Source organism: Carettochelys insculpta, chromosome 28 (assembly GCF_033958435.1).
Source record: "Carettochelys insculpta isolate YL-2023 chromosome 28, ASM3395843v1, whole genome shotgun sequence".
Lineage (NCBI taxonomy): Eukaryota > Metazoa > Chordata > Testudines > Carettochelyidae > Carettochelys > Carettochelys insculpta.
This window is the reverse complement of record NC_134164.1, coordinates 15,882,001-15,896,690: the sequence shown is the minus strand read 5'-3', so window position 1 is coordinate 15,896,690 and position 14,690 is coordinate 15,882,001. Positions and strand designations below refer to the sequence as shown.

At 41.9% G+C, this 14,690-nt stretch overlaps 1 protein-coding gene across 2 annotated transcripts in view; it reads right to left on the bottom strand.

Annotated features, from left to right (window-relative positions):
• The window catches only part of NSF (N-ethylmaleimide sensitive factor, vesicle fusing ATPase), a 201,524-nt gene that overhangs the window by 100,162 nt on the left and 86,672 nt on the right, over positions 1-14,690 (bottom strand). For both annotated transcript variants that reach the window (XM_074978745.1, XM_074978746.1), the window contains exons 7-8: positions 10,343-10,418; positions 5,422-5,577 (exon numbers count right to left, since the gene is read on the bottom strand). In XM_074978745.1, coding sequence (XP_074834846.1) covers positions 5,422-5,577; positions 10,343-10,418 — 232 coding nt within the window. The remainder of the gene's footprint in view (positions 1-5,421; positions 5,578-10,342; positions 10,419-14,690) is intronic.

The window sequence follows — 14,690 nt, the reverse complement described above, 5'->3', positions numbered from 1 at the left end:
CTGCACATTTGCAGTCAAAAGTCCCTTCATTTGCTCCCATAAATTCCATATCTATTGACACATCCAGATAAAAACTGGGTTTTGTTTTGCGAAGGGATAGTGTGTGCTTAACTCATACTGTCAGGTAGCAACCAAAGGACTATTTTAGTTCCAGTTTTCTCAATTCCAACTGAACCTATGGCAAACATTTGTTTGCTGAGATTTCAGCTCACACACACCAGACAGTTCTCAGGTCAGTGCAGTGCCTGTGTGCTTTGCAGATAAGCTAATACTGACTTACAAGCTTCTCTTCCAGATCATTCTTTGGATGTCATGGTAACCACAGTTTTGCAAGTAATTTTTATTTTATTTTCATTTCATTTTATATTTTATAACTGAAAATGATATATATTGCAGCTATATAGTTACAAGGCTGCAACATATCAGAGAGGTAGCAGTGTTAGTCTGTAGCTCGAGAACAACAAGAAGTCTTGTGGCACCTAATAGACTAACAGATATTTTGGAGCATACACTTTCGTGGGCAAAGACTCGCATGAGTGGGGGGGTGGTTTCAGAAGGGTATTTAAAGAGTGGGGTCCCAGTAAGAGGGAGGGCCAGAGCTGACAAGGTCTATTCAGCAAGGTGGAAATGGCCCAGTATCAACAGCACTTATCAAAATTATTACCCCTGTCTGATCTGACTTGTTTTTTCCTCTTTTGATGAGTACTGTTGATACTGGGCCATTTCCAGCTTGCTGAATAGACCTTTTCAGCTCTGGCCCTCCCTCTTACTGGGACCCCACTCTTTAAATACCCCTCTGAAACCACCCCCCACTCATGCATCTGATGAAGCAGGTCTTTGCCCACGAAAGCTTATGCTCCAAAATATCTGTTAGTCTTTGAGGTGCCACAAGGCTTCTTGTTGTTCTCAAGGCTGCAACGGGCAGAATTATTGCATTTGGCATATAGTAGACTACCCACTTACACGGAGGTTGCTTTCTTGCGAAGTCCCACTTTTCTCAGGGGAACCAGGAACTGACCACTGGAGCAGCACTGGTCAGTTTCCTGTCTCCTGTGAGTGGTGGGCAGCCAGCAGCTGGCTGGTTCCCAGCTCCCTGCAGCTCACAGGAGACAGGAAACTGACCAGCACTGCAGCGCTGGTCAGTTTCCCAGCTCCCCTTAGTTGCACACAACCCAAAGCCAGGCACCAGCTCTCCACCACCAGGAGTCGCGTTAAACTGATATACACGCAACTTGATTGCATGTATCTCGGGGTTCTACTGTGTAAGACATTATTTGTGAGCACTTAGCAGAAAACAAGAAAGGGGAAATTTTGCATCTCCAGACAGTGAGCAATTGTTTTCTTCTCCTTTCCTAATAAATTACATGCAGACCTTAACAGATGTCACACTGGCATTTGAGATCTGAAATATAGTTGAAGAGCAAGTTATGACTAATGCAGAAAAAAGTCAAAGCATTTTTTTCAAATTTCAGATAAGCATTTTAGCCATAGGGGTCATCAGAGAGGGGAGTTCTGCTGGGTTTCTTAACCTTGACTTATCTGCAAAACAGCTCTCTGAATAGTCTAGTGTATAAACTTATGTTGGTATGAAATGTACACACACAGGGCCGCATGTATCCAAAATACTACTGCTGTTTCACAGTCCTATTGTTTTATTAATTTAAGTTAACTTAATAGAAGCGGAAAAAAGATCTGAATAGCACACATTTTGTATTCAGGCATCTCAGGTCAATGGATACATCAGCGAGGTTTCCTACCTCTTACAAATCTGCAGATGCCCATGAACGGGTTACATGTGTAAAGGTAGCTGCTCCGTGCAGTTGCTAAGTTACTGTCTTGCTCTCAGGATACCTCCAACCAATGAGAATAGTTTGGCAATGTAATTCTATCCTGATGTTTTCACTGGTTAGTGTGCAGTCATTCAATATCCAGCTGGAAGAGGTACGTGGGTGGAAAAGATGAAACCTCCAGTTTACTTGTGCAACTGTTAAACTCAGTTTCTGAAGCTACAGGTTAAGGACCTTGTATCTCCGCCATAAAGATGATACATTACAGTCATTTCAAAAGATAAAAGTTTAAGGTAACTAGTGCCAATACTATCTGTTCCATTAAAAGCCTAACCTTTACTCGGTAAACAAGTGCATGTCTCTATTGTAGTGCGAGCAAAGAGGTGAGTTTTACTTCACTGTTTTTTTTTTTGCTTTCTGCTCCCTAAAAGGCTAATCATGGGGTATGTCTTCGCTACCCCATGAATTAAGAGGCAGTAATTGATCCAGCAGAAGGACAGACATAATCAACTGCTGAGCACATACTTGTTGACTCCAGTACTCCAAACTGAAAAGGGTAAGCAGAGTTGACACAAGAGCATCAGCTGTCAACTTACTGCAGCAAACAGACATGAGTATGTGGACTTCCCCTGAAGTTGCATAACTTAAGTTGACGGCCCACAGTAATATAAACCAGGCTTTCATTACATAAATGAGAAAGCTAAGCAGTAGTATCAGGCACTTTTGGCATCTCCATAGCTACTCCTAGACCTGGATTTCAAGCAATGTACATGCCATGAATGAAACTGACATTGCCAGAATTGATCCACGGTGAAATTTCATCAAGTCTTCAGCATTGCAGAGGCATCAGCCATCTCAGCTCACCTGAGGTTAGTCACTCAGTGCTCACTGCACCTTCCAGCTCCTCACATGCCAGACTGTACAGCATCCAGCATCTTTCCAAGGGCTCTCCTCAAGCTGTGAAACACACAAGCTACCAAAGATCACATATGTAACCTCAGTATTCTCTAGGATGACAGGGAGATCACCTGGAGTGGTATGCATAATGCTGTATCACACACCACCACTTGACACTATCAGCTTCAGAAAGCTACCAAGAAACCCTGGCTTTGTGAAGAGGCCTTTGATAATTTAGTGAAAAAGGTAGAAGCAGGAAGACATGCAATAACAGCTTAACCGGCATTTTCTGGGCCATAGCAAAATGTGACCATAGGAGCTATATTAATGCTCTCAGTGACAAAGCAGAGAACAGCCTAAAGCAAAATAATCTGCACCTCACGAACAGAGCTATCACATTACTGGCTGGTAGCCATAAACAGTCTTCTAGAACCCCCCGAGAAACAACGCAGCTCTTTGATCATCAATAGATCAGGTCCTAGACAGAAGAAAAACATTTTGAAAGCATACTGAACCACACACCTGCTGATAAGTACTGTGAAGAGCTACAGGATGCAGGGACAAATTCTGATCTTCTCTCACTCAAAATAAGGCAGGCCATCCAAAAGTTACAGAATGGGTATGCTGCTGGACCTGATGGTATTCCAATCCAATTACTGAGAAATGCCTTGGAGCCAGGGAACACTGGCTCCATCCACTGCTTTTAAAAAAGTGAGAGAAACAGGCAGAGTACTCACAGAAAGGAAAGACATGATCAGTGTTCTTGTTCAAGGGCAAAGGATCCCACGTTAGGTATGTCAGCTACATGCTGATATTACTGATATCAGACCTGGAAAGGTCAGATGTGCTTGGCAGGATGAAGCCAGTCCTCAGCAGACATTGTCACCCACAGCAATCAGGTTTTGCAGATGGACAGTTGGCAGTGGGTATTGTCCATGCACTCTGGCTTCTGAATAAGCTCCACAAGAATTCCACCACTCGTTTCACCTTGCCTATATTGACATCAAAGTGGCTTCTGATTTGTTTGATAGACCAGAACTTTGGCTTGTACTGAAATGAGTTCGCATCCCAAATGTTTTGCTAAATCTGGTACACGACCTTCACACTAGTACCCGTGTCAGGGTGAGTACTGTTTCATGGCTTTCACCACATTTCTATGCAGGAAATCCCAGTTTGACATTATGTAAGTTTTGACTGGCTGTGAAAGCTGAGCTGTCATTAAAGGTTTTGTATGAGAGCAATTCAAAACATATCATGCTTATCGCTGTGAAATTAGATACACTATACCTTGACTTATAACTTATATTATACCTTGTCTTCAGCAAAGCCTTTGATACGGTCTCCGACAGTTTTCTTGCCAGCAAGTTAAAGTACCATGGATTGGACAAATGGACTGTAAGGTGGATAGAAAGCTGGCTAGATGGTCGGGCTCAATACATAACAGTCAATGGCTCAATGTCTAGCTGGGACACTCTGCTTGATGCTAACACTGGTTCTGGGGCCGCTTTACTCAGCACTGTTAATGACCTGGACGAGGGGATGGATTGCACCCTCAGCAACTTTGCAGATGACACTAAGCTAGGGGGAAAAGAAGGTATGTTGGAGGGTAGGGATGGGGTCCAGAATGAGCTAGATAAATTGTTGGATTGAAACAAGAAACCTAATGAAGTTGAACAAGCAGAACATGCACTTGGGATGGAAAAATCCTAAGCACTGCTACAAGTAGGAGATCAACTGGCAAAGCAGCAACTCACAGAAAAGGATGAAGGGATTACAGTAGATGAGAAGCTGGATATGAGTCAGTGTGCCCACGTAGCCCAGAATGCTCATGACATATTGGGGGGCATTATTAAGACCATAGCCAGCACATTTAAGGAAGTGATTATTCCCCTTTAGTCAGCACTGGTGAGGCCCCATCTGGAGTAAAGCATCCAGTTCTGGCCTCCCCATTATGGAAAGGGTGTGGATGTATCGGAAAGTCTCCAGTGGTACATACTGAGCTCAAATAGGGGCCAGAGAATGTAGCCGTTGTAGTGAGTCCATAGCCAGCATGGTGGTAATATAGCAAACAGAAGCCCAGATTGATAAAAAGAATAGATGACTCTAGCTGACTTGAGCAAAAACGCCATTGTGCTCATAACCCAATGAAAACAGCATCTGACTCCATTGGTATTTATCAGTTAAATTTCCACATGAACAGAAAGGGAGATTTCACAGATTCCAACAGGAAAAAAAGCAGGACAAGACAGCCTCCAGTGTGCGGAGACAGACTGTTTTTAGTGTGTGCAGTTCAGGACTACCAATGTTTGGGGACAACAGGAAGAGAGTACTTTCCCTTTGCCACAGGGCTCCCAGGCATGAATAATTTCAGAGCCATGGCATTAGCAGACAATTAGTTCTTATCTGAGCTGCGTTATCAGAAACAGAATTGAATGCCTATGCCCCACACATATCTGAGAGGTAGCCGTGTTAGTCTGTAGCTTCAAGAACAACAAGAACTCTTGTGGCACCTTATACACTAACAGATATTTTGGAGCATAAGCTTTCGTGGGCAAAGACCCGCTTCATCAGATGCATGAGTCAGGGGGGTGGTTTCAGAGGGGTATTTAAAGAGTGGGGTCCCAGAAGAGGGACGGCCAGAGCTGACAAGGTCTATTCAGCAGGGTGGAAATGACCCAGTAGCAACAGTACTTATCAAAAGAGGAAAAAACATGTATTTCTGCTGTTCTGTACTCACCCATCTGCTCCACAATCTCTGGTGGAAAAACTCGAGAGGCAAACGCTCGACGAAAGATATCTGAAAATTCTTTGTCAAGGCCTCCTATCCCCATCTTCTCAAAGTTCCAGTCAGGATTGATGATTGACTGGCGGTTCTCCTTGGTCTTAGATTTACCTGTCAAAAAGACACACGTGGATCAGGAACAAGCACAGCCACAGACTAATACACTGGAGAAAATGCAGGTTTCCTAGTCTATGTGCAGTTATAGTTTTACAAATATTACCATGAAGACCAACTACACAAAACTCCCTACTTGCATTGTGACAACTCCTTAAACAGTTGTTTTAATTTTAAAGGACTACTTACAGTAAGTACTAAAAGTTACAATAAAAATAGCACAGCTACGATGCCAGCAGTCAGAACAATGTTATTCATTTTAAGCTCATTCCATTCAGTTCGTAAAAGGCAGTGCAGCCACTGTATGAAAATAAACACACTCGAGACCTTTGCTTTCCAGGCTCGTTCCTTGGCAACTTCACAATGAGAGAACATCTAAAAGTAGCCATCCTAAGAGTCCATGGAGAGATCCTGTGAGGTGTGCAGTACCTTCAAGTCACATGGATTTCAATGAGGGTTCTCGGCACTTTCTTACAGACACTCAGAATTTCACAGGATTGGGCCCTTAGGAATGTTAAGAGGTTTTTATCTTAGTTATTGCGAAGGTAGACAAAAGTCAGAGGCACCTGACATGACTGACATGGCAAAGTGCAGATAAAATAAAAATACTACACTACACCCTTTAAAATTAGGCTGACAAGACAGCAAATATATTGCAGGGAATAATCTTGCAGTTGATAAGAGTCTTATTAGGCATCAACATTAACTTCTAGACTCTGCACAGAAACCAAGAATGAACACCCACAGTTCCTCCGATACCAAAAAAATATTTAATACAGTATGTTTAACATCTATCAGAGAGGTAGCTGTGTTAGTTTGTAGCTTTGAGAACAACAACAAGAAGTCTTGTGGCACCTTATAGACTAACAGATATTTTGGAGCATAAGCAATACCTGGAAGCAAAAGATTAATGGTAAACATTTGACCGCTTGGTTACGGTTTCCGTGGGCTGATTGTATACGTATTTTCTTATTACTTCTACCTATCAGCAAGAGTGCAGACACAACTCAGTCAAACTGCTCACTCCTTTACTTATTCTTAGTCTATACTACCCTCTTCTGGCCACCCATGATGTTCATTATACAACAATAAGAAACTACATCTTCAAAGATAAAGAGCCTGCATAATAGACTTGTGTTGTGATTTCTAAAAGAACACACTCCTACCACACCTTTGGTGAGGAATGGCAAGTGAACTGGAATTAATAAACAAATGAAGTAAAGAACTACGGTAATTTTAAAAGACAGAGCAAAGGCACATTCCATTTCAAAAATTAATGCTTGCCACTTGTCCAAATCAGGTCAATTTTACCCAGCACTAATTAACACTCTGAACAATGCTTATCAGTGACTCTCAAAGCACATTAAATAATTAAGCCATATAAAGTACCAATTAAAGGTGATAATTATGAAGTGCCAGTTTGGCAGATAATTTTTGTGTGTCTCAGTTTAAGTGACTTGTTCATAGCCACTCAAACAGGGACAGGGCCAAGAATCCCAATTACTAGCCTGCTGATCTGCTAAACCTCACTCCACACAAAAATTTATTATGATAGAATGGTGAATAAGTCACAAACTAAACTTTCCGTTTAGTGGCCATTAATTGTGCAAGCCTCATTTTTAGGTGCCCAACTTGAGACACTTAGGGCCTGGTTTGCAGAAGTGCAGAACAACTCAACTCCAGCTGAAGCCAGTGAGCACCGTGCACTGAAAATAGATCATGCTGTAAAAATTCAACATGTTCTGAAAAATCAAATTCTAGACTTTGGGCACTCAAAATTAGTGGGAACTTCAGAAGTTCAGCTTTAAGTTCTGTGCCTCAATTCCCTTCTTAAAAGGACGATAATATCACCACCTCATTCCACAGGAATCTTGTGAAAATAAATTTATTACAGGTTAAACCTCCTAAAACTGGAATTCTCTTGTCAAGTCAAGTCCTGAGGGTGCCAGACGAAGGAGGTGCAACCTGTACCATTTATGAGGCTCAGTAACTGAGGCCTGGGGCCACAAACGAATGAGGATAAAAGGAAATTTTGAATAGTTATACTTTCAGTGAATACTGTCTATCCTGTGCATTTAATATCCTATAGGAAAAAACATCATATGATATCTAATTAAGGATTACCAGAATGCACACACACTTGGGGGCCAAATTAAGGGCATGGGCAGCTTTAATTCTTACATTTCCTAACTTCTGAGAGTTTGACCTTGCAAACTAATGTTCTTTTAAATAGATTTTTTTTCCTTTTGTGATTTACAATATATTCCAGTCCAAGCCATCCTGAGGAGGCCTAGGACATGGGGCAACCCCACCGCTGCAGGCTCCAAGCCTGCTCTGCCTCTACCCTGGCCACTCCCGTATCTCCTCCCCTGAACAACACAACCCAGGGAACTGCAGGATCCTGGCACAGAGGCAGCAGCAGGGTTCACCTCCTCCCTGCTGACTACATGGATAGCAGGAGGCAGAGCAGATCAGAACTCTGCTCTGATCCACTGTGCTGGCCTCTCCTGGCCCCACCATGCCTTGCTTCTCCATAGTAGTGGGAAGTGGAGCACCTGGGGCCAGAGCATTCTACTTCCCCCTGCCATTGAGAAGCTGCACAGAGCAAGCTGGGAAGGGGTGTGTGGTGGAGCAGAGCAGGCTGCCTGGTTGCTCTGGCTCCCACCACCCACGTGGCAAGGTGAGGGGTGGGAAGGCAACCCCTGCTGCTGTCATGCACCAGGCACCACAATCCCCCAGGTCCCTCCTGGGCATATCGAGGTTGGGGCAGCTGCTGTAGGGCCCCCAAAAGTGAAAGGCTTCAGGAGGCCAACTCAGTTCATCCTATGGATGGGATGGCTCTAATTCCAGTATTTCCTCTGTCATTTTCAGAGAAACAATCATTAGCATCAAAACAAAAAGCAGTCAAGAAACACTTTAAAGACTAGCAAAATAGTTTACTAGGTGAAGTCCCAGCTATTTAACACATTAGCTGATGCACGAGAAGTGCTTCCCAGAATCAAATGCATTCCTAAGGCACCTTCACCATAACAATGAAAGCCCAAACAGTCTGTTAGCTAATGTAGCAAACATTGATTATTAAGTGAATTCACATTTTAAAAAAATTTAACTGTCCAGCCCATTGGAATTCATACATTTTATTTTCTTTGATCACTAAGGTTAAAATTAGATGTTTCAGAACTTGAGCCAAACTAAATGCACTTTCTTCAGCCAAATGATGCAAAAGAAAAAACTTAATTTAATTCTCATGTTTTATTTATATATGTTATTAGTTTTTATTTCTTACCATTTAGTAATTTAGGGAAGTAAAAGTGGATGTTTTGAACTTTAGTTTCCCAACTGCTAGCAGAATTTCAGATTTTTACATTGATTTTTTTTTTCCCATCAACAAATTTCATGCTTAAAAGGTTCAACTGTGCTTTAAAAGACAACCCTCATTAACATCCTTATTGTGTACACAGTACACTCATTGTGGAATTGACAGGCAAATACCATGTACTATATTTGCAATTAACATCACCTTCTAATAGATCAAACTTTCATCAGTCAAGAATGTCAAAATGCTTCAACCCCATACTTCTCTCTTAGGATCTGCAATATGAAGATAATGGAACTTTTGCTCCAGACTCAATAGGATTTGTGCTGCAAAGACACTACAGGGTGGGATTTTCAAAAGCCATTGGGAACCTAATTTCAATATGATAGAGGTATATAAAATCATGAATGGTGTGGAGAAAGTGAATATAGAAAAATTATTTACCTTTTCCCATAATACAAGAACTAGGGGACACCAAATGAAATTGATGGGTAGTGGGTTCAAAACTAATAAAAGGAAATTTTTCTTCACACAGCGCACAGTCAACCTGTGGAACTCCTTGCCCGAGGAGGCTGTGAAGGCCAGGACTCTATTAGGGTTTAAAAAAGAGCTTGATAAATTTTTGCAGGTCAGGTCCATAAATGGCTATTAGCCAGGGATAAAGTATGGTGCCCTAGCCTTCATAACAAGGGCAGGAGATGGATGGCAGGAGATAAATCACTTGTCTTCTGTTCTCCTTCTCTGGGGCGCCTGGCATTGGCCACCGTCGGCAGATGGGATGCTGGGCTTGATGGACCTTTGGTCTGACCCAGTATGGCCATTCTTATGTTCTTATGTTCTTATGTAAGCTTTGTGGTTTTGAAAATTCTGGCCCGTCTTTATAAATACAATGATTCTGTTAATGAATTCAGGGTTCATATAATTTTTAATAGTTCATGCTGAAGCAATGTTGCTTTGAAGAGACATATTATATCACTAGCAGACTTTTTAATAAAATGCTATTTTAGTGCCTTGGGCTGAAAGCATTTATGCACATGCTTAACTTCTAGCAGATTAGTATTTCGAATGAACTCAGTGGGACAAATCGTATGAGTAAAGTTATATACCTGTTTAAGTTAGTTCAGGTTAGGCTTGTTAGCATCAGTGTTTTTATCACAGGGTCTCTTTCAGAGTGGAATGCTAATAGTACAGTTGTCTGATCTCAAAATCTTAAACTGAAAAAAGGTAACAGCTGGGAAGTTAAATTGCCTATTATAATTTAGCATCTCAAAGACCCCCTGGGGCTTTTTCTACTAGGCATTGCAAATAGCATGACGTAACGAAGTATTTGACTACCCTGGAAAGTAGTAATATCCTTCAAGATACTAACTGGATCAGTTATTATTCTGCTCCCTTCATATTCCTCAGGTCAGTTCAGAATGGTGTCTGGAATTTGGAAGAACTCACCAATCAGATTGAGAGAGGAGTTCTCAGCCTTTTCAAATGCAACTTGACTATTCCCAACAACAAGACCCACATCAATCTGTGTAGAAGGAAACAAAAGTAATTAAACCCGAATATCAGACTCAACTTCCAATTTTCTCCTCTGGTCACTCCCTAGGCAAGTCTCCAAACAGAGGCAAGAGAATAGCAAAAAAAGCTCCATTACAAAAGGGATATGTTTACAAGTAAATATTAACTATGTCATGGTTAGAAGTATCTTTCATTCTTTCTTAATCCTATTCTTAGTGAAACCCTGTAGCAGTATATTTTACATGTAAAACATACAAGTATAATATGGTCTGTACCAGTAACATATAAACTTGGTGCTTTAATAGGGCTGATGTTACAAAACTGAAAATAATTATGAGAAATCAGCAGGGAGGAAGAATTTAATCAGAAAAATCTGACTGATGAGAACATCTTAATAGATGATCCAAAAGCCACCATCCTACAATTAAGAAAAAAAACACTGCAATGGTTAAAAAAACAACCTGGTTTGGAGGCAAGAAAAGGCAACTTTAAAAATTTCAAAAATAATCTATAATAAGCGGGACAAAAGAGAAGCTGATAACTATAAAACTGAAGATAGACATTGCAAAAAATTGATAATGGAAACAAAGTGACACAAGGAAAAATGTAAGGCCAGCAGAATTAAGGACTACCAAGAGATTTTTAAATACTTCTGGAATTAAAAGAATTCTGATAATGGTATTGGCCCATGATAAGATGAGAATTGCAGAATTAATCAACAATGCAGAAAACGTAAAGGTGCTCAGTACTTCTGATTTGTATTTTGAGGTAATAAAAAGCCATGATCCATAAGACCAAGGATCAGTCTAGGCCAGGCTCCTGTCTTCTGACAGTGGCCAAAGTCAAATGCTTCAAATCATCTCCTGTCATCCAATCCCATCTTCCATTTTTGGCATTCACACATTCAATGCCAACGACCTCTACAGTGCTTTCTTTTGTTTGTTTTAAACTTGTTACCTATTAATTTCCCTGAGCAACCCCTGGTTCTTGTGTTATATGAAGGGATACCATTCTCAGAGGGTACTTATTAACAGTTCACAATGATGCTGGAAGCGCATAACAAGTGGGGCTACACACGGGTCTGTTTTGGGACCAGTTCTGTTCAATACCTTCATCAATGGTTTAGATATTTTACATATATGGAATTATACATTTTAGAGAGCTGGAAGGGACCTCAGGAGGTCATTGAGTCCAGTCCCCTGCCATCCTGGCAGGACCAAGCTCCAACTTTGTTTATTCCTTCTATTTGCCCCAGATCCCTAAATAGCAATGAAGGGTCCTGTGGCACCTTATAGACTAACAGAAAAGTTTTGAGCATGAGCTTTCGTGAGCACAGACTCACTTCATCAGATGCTGGTCTTGGAAATCTGCAGGGCCAGGTATAAATAAGCCAGAGCAAGGGTGGGGATAACAAGGTTAGCTCTGTCAGCAAGAGTGAGGCTTACTACCAGCTAGTACCAGGGCCAGCTGGGAGTAAGCCTCACTCTTGCTGACAGAGCTAACCTTGTTATCCCCACCTTTGCTCTGGCTTATTTACACCTGGCCCTGCAGATTTCCAAGACCAGCATCTGATGAAGTGAGTCTGTGCTCACGAAAGCTCATGCTCAAAACTTTTCTGTTAGTCTATAAGGTGCCACAGGACCCTTCGTTGCTGTTACAGATCCAGACTAACACGGCTACCCCTCCAATACTAGATCCCTAAATGGCCCCCTCAAGGATTGAATTCACAAGTCTAGGGTTTAGTAGGCCAATGCTCAAACTACTGAGCTATCCGTCCCCCATAAATAGTAGCACAGAGAGTATGTTTAGTAAATCTGCAGATGATACTCAGCTGAAAAGTGTTGCAACTGCTTTGGAGGATAGGGTCAGAATTTAAAATGATCTGGGAAAATTGGGAGAAGTGGTCTGAGGTAAATAGTGTGAATTTTAATAAGGACAAATGCAAAGTACTCCACTTAGGAAGGCATAATCAGTTTCACACATGGGAAGCAGCTGTCTAGCAAGAGTACTGCAGAAAGGGATCTAGGGTCAGAGTGGACCACTAGCTAAATATGAGTCAACAGGGTGATGCCATTGCTAAAAAAAGCAAACATGATTCTGGGATGCATTAACAGGAGTGCCATGAGCAAGACAAGTCATTCTTCTGCTCTACTCTGTGCTGATTACGCCTCAAATGGAGTATTGTGTCCAGTTCTGGGCACCACATTTCAAGAGTGATGTAGAGAAACTGGAGAAGATCCAGAGAAGAGCAACAAGAACGATTAAAGGTCTAGAGAACATGAGCTATGAGAAAAGACTGAAGGAATTAGGCTTCTTTACTTTAGAAAAGATTGAGAAGGGACATGATAGCCATTTACAAGTACCTAGAAGAGTTTTATAAGGAGAAGGGAGAAAAATTGTTCTCCTTGGCCTCTGTGGAAAGGACAAGAAAAAAATGGGCTAAAACTGCAGTAAGGGAGGTTTAGGTTGGACAAGCGAAAAACTTCTTTACTGTCAGGGTGGTTAAACACTGGAATAAATTGCCTGGAGAGGCTGTGGAATCTCCACGACTGGAGATTTAAGAGCAGGTTAGACAGAAATCTATCAGAGATGGTCTAGATGGAGCTTGGTCCTGCTGCAAGGGAAGGGGACTGGATTCAATGACCTCTCAAGGTCTCTTCCAATTCTAGTGTTCTATGATACCTAATGCTTCCTTATTCATCTTTATTCAAGGTATGAGTATCACAGGTTTATATTGTGATTACATTGTGATTTACATTATGATATTTTTCTGTCTCATTAGCAATTTCCTTCCTAATAGGCCCTTACGTTCTGTTAACTTTTCTTCTGATGTACATTCAGCAGAGGTTTACAAAGAACTATCTGTGATGACTCCAAGATGTTGATAAAAGCTAACTTCGAACCTATCATTCTGTATGCACAGTTTGGATTATGTTTTCCAATGTGTATTACTTTGCACTTATCAACACTATTTTATCAGTCATTTTGTTATCCAGGCACCAAGTTTTGTGAAATCCCTTGGTCATCTTTGAGCTTCGCAATCTTGAATAGTTTAGTATCATCTGCAAACTGTCGCCCCACTGTATACTCCCTTTTCAAGATAGCATATGAATATTTTGAATAGCACAATTCTCTGTCCAGAAACTTGAGGGACCTGCAATGTATCTCCTTCTATTGTGATACCATCTTATATAAGGATAACACTTTTCCCATTCCACTAGTATGTCTGGAGGATATTAAACAAAAGCCACTAAACTTGACATTTTTAATTCAGCAGGTCCAGAAAATTTGCATATAAAATATATGGAGATGTACCCATCTCAGAGCTGGAAAGGACCTTGAGAAGTCATTGAGTCCAGGGCTCCTGCCCTCACAGCAGGACCTATCACCATCCCTGGCAGATTGAAAAAAAATTTTGTTTGCCCCAGAACCCTAAATGGCCCCCTCAAGGATTGAGCTCACAACCCTGGGTTTAGCTGGCCAGTGCTCAAAGCACTGAGCTATCCCTCCCTGCTATGGGTTGCAGGTTCTTTGAGATGTGCTCCATATCTTGTATATCACATGGGGGGATGCATGCACTCCACAAGCTGGAGACCAGGGAGCTGTAGCAAGCTGTGTTTGTTGGTCCACACATGCACAGTTGTTCTCTTCATGCTCTAATACAAAGGCCCAAACAGTGGTGTGGAATTACACCTCCCCAGTTCTTCCTCTTTGTGAAAATCAAACCAGGTCTGTTGCAGAGAAGAAAAGTGGCGGATGGTGTTACAGCTAACTAGAGCTCTGCAAGTATATAAATGTCTACCCTGAGAGGTGACGATTCGCAAACAGACATCAGAATCCACAGGTCTCTATTTCCAAGAGCCACTGTGGCCAACAGATAGGGGCATAGTCCCAACATGCCTGGGAGACAGCACCCCATGCCAGCAGCCACTCCTGGCAGAAAAGCTGCATCGCCACCAGTCACAGCATCTCTTGTCTTGGGTCATACATGGGCGGTACAGATGCACTCTCAGGAGGAGCTGCCAGTGTGGCATGCTGGCTCCTAGACATGACAGGACCATGCTCCTCTCCATTGGCCACAGTGACTCCCACAAGTAATGCCCTGCAAATCCCGATGTCTATCCAGGGGTAGACATTTCTACCAACTGACAGGGAGCTCAAATCTGATACAAACAGTTACAGTTGAGCAACCTCCATTTTTTTCCCCAAGTGCTGGTGTCCTGCAGTGTATTCCACACACTGGAGATTAGAAAGCAGTTATCAGCGAAAAGGGCACAAGGAT